Raw genomic sequence first — 1,998 nt, 5'->3', positions numbered from 1 at the left:
TAGATATAAATATGCATTTTTTTTGTGCTGCCTGATATTATTTCATTTTTATTGTTAATTAATGCAGATGCCAGAAGATTTAGGAAACTAATGATATTAGTAATATGTGCCATGAAAAGTGGAATGCTTTTTAGGTGATAGATATAATGTTCACACAGGCTGTTCAGCAGAAGAAGATCACCTGTCAGCTCGCTGGTGTAGCACTCGGGGATTCATGGGTCTCCCCTGTGGATGCAGTTCTCTCATGGGGTCCTTACTTACACTCAGTGGTAAGAACTTGGTTTTAACTCAGATTTTACCTTATTGAAAGTGAATGTTTCATGTTGAGGATCAATCTAACTAAGCACTTAGCATGCCTTTATTATATTTTTTATTTATCTGATTTTTTAAGGAAGGGGAGGAGTCCTTAAGAGCACTCTCTTCTCCTTTTACTTTTCTTTACAATTGAAAATATCACTTTAATTCTATGACTGCTTTCAGTCGCTTGTTGATTCTATTGGCCTGAAAAAGGTCAATAGCAAAGCACAGGAAGTTGCCAATGCTGTCAAGGCTGAGAAAATGGGAGATGCAACAAAACTCTGGTCAGAGACCGAAGATGTGGTTGAAAATGTAACCAATGGTGTGAATTTCTACAACATCCTTAACCATGACAAAGATGATGCCAGAAGCAATCACATAAGCCACCAGAGGGAGCACACATTTACATCACCTCATGTTGGTAAGAAAATTTTCAAGGTTTTCTTTGTGTCTGAGGCAAAAATTTACATTGTAAAATCTTTCATGATACGTGGTCAGTTTTCAGAGCAGTCAAAAAGTATTGGCAATGCATCGAAAACTAACAATCCTGTTATGAGCATGTATGTGTAGGAGAAACTCATTTTTATTTCCAGTTAGCTTCACATATATCAAAGTAGAATTATTTTCTCATGTCAACACCCTGAAGCTAGTTTTCAGATTGTTTTTGTTTGTTTTTGCAGTTTTTTGGAAATTCTGTATTCCAAATTTTTGTTTGTCTTGAAACTTGGTTTTAATATAATTTTTTTTTTTCTAGATGTGATTTTATTGTATTTCTGCTAGAGAACAGCATTCTTATTATATTGCTTGGTTTGTGCTACTTTTCTGAAAAATAAATTTTCTTGTCCAATCCTCATTCCAAAGCACAACATAAGATGAGAAAACATAAGAAAAAGACAAAAAAAAACAGCCACAGAGAGAGCAAAAGATACAAAGACCATTACAGTCGTATCCTTGCAAGAAGCACTAGTGAAGACAGAGGTAGTCACAAAGGAGATGACAAGCAAAAAAAATCGAAAAACAAAGTGCAGAGAAGACCTAATAGCATTAGAGATCATGTCCATGGAAGAGAGGACAAGCACAGTGGCAATAGACATTATATAACACATGTTATATATAGGGAGGAGGAGAAAGAACATAGGAATCCCCACAGGAAACCATATATTTCTTTACCACATCATTTAGGTGAGTCAACAGTAGCTAGAAGAACCACAATGAATATCAAATAATTATGGTTGCTGCAGGTAAGTTGCTTCTCTCTATGCAGAATTAACCTAGTTTATCCTTCAGATGATTTGCTTATGTAATTTTTATCCTTCCACAGAGATGCTATACAAGCGCCATGTTGAAGCAGTTTCTGGTGCATTGGATAAGTTGATGAATGGGCCTATACGTAACAAGTTGAAGGTCATTCCTAAAAATGTGACATGGGGTGGACAGTCAGCACAAGTTTTTGAAGCTTTGTCAGATGACTTCATGACATCAGCTGTTCAAAATGGTTTGTGGTATATTTTAGAGTTGATGATATTTTAGAAAGAGTTGTCTTCATGCAAACATTTGCTCTTATGTCTTAGTGAAATTGCTTGAAAGTAAAATCACTGAAACTTACTGTCTTTAAGATTTGTGTGAAACATTATTATTACCAAGATTGTTTGGATAGGTCTAATTTTGATAATAGTTAATATCCTGCAGTTCCCAATTTCA

The 1,998-nt window shown here is 35.1% G+C and overlaps 2 protein-coding genes across 4 annotated transcripts in view; one reads left to right on the top strand and one right to left on the bottom strand.

The window, feature by feature from the left end:
- Positions 1 to 1,998, bottom strand: part of LOC119591399 (importin subunit alpha-9-like) — a gene marked incomplete at its 3' end in the record, with an annotated part of 83,153 nt that overhangs the window by 29,048 nt on the left and 52,107 nt on the right.
- The window catches only part of LOC119591396 (retinoid-inducible serine carboxypeptidase-like), a 63,805-nt gene that overhangs the window by 57,105 nt on the left and 4,702 nt on the right, over positions 1 to 1,998 (top strand). The window contains exons 5-7 of one of the 2 annotated variants that reach the window (XM_037940138.1): positions 159 to 269; positions 481 to 718; positions 1,619 to 1,792. In XM_037940138.1, coding sequence (XP_037796066.1) covers positions 159 to 269; positions 481 to 718; positions 1,619 to 1,792 — 523 coding nt within the window. Of the gene's footprint in view, positions 1 to 158; positions 270 to 480; positions 719 to 1,158; positions 1,539 to 1,618; positions 1,793 to 1,998 lie in introns of those variants that run through there. The other variant, XM_037940139.1, reaches the window with a different exon arrangement.

Source organism: Penaeus monodon, chromosome 28 (assembly GCF_015228065.2).
Source record: "Penaeus monodon isolate SGIC_2016 chromosome 28, NSTDA_Pmon_1, whole genome shotgun sequence".
Classification (NCBI taxonomy): Eukaryota; Metazoa; Arthropoda; class Malacostraca; order Decapoda; family Penaeidae; genus Penaeus; species Penaeus monodon.
Note: the sequence above shows the minus strand (reverse complement) of the source record. Positions and strands in the feature narration are given on the sequence as shown.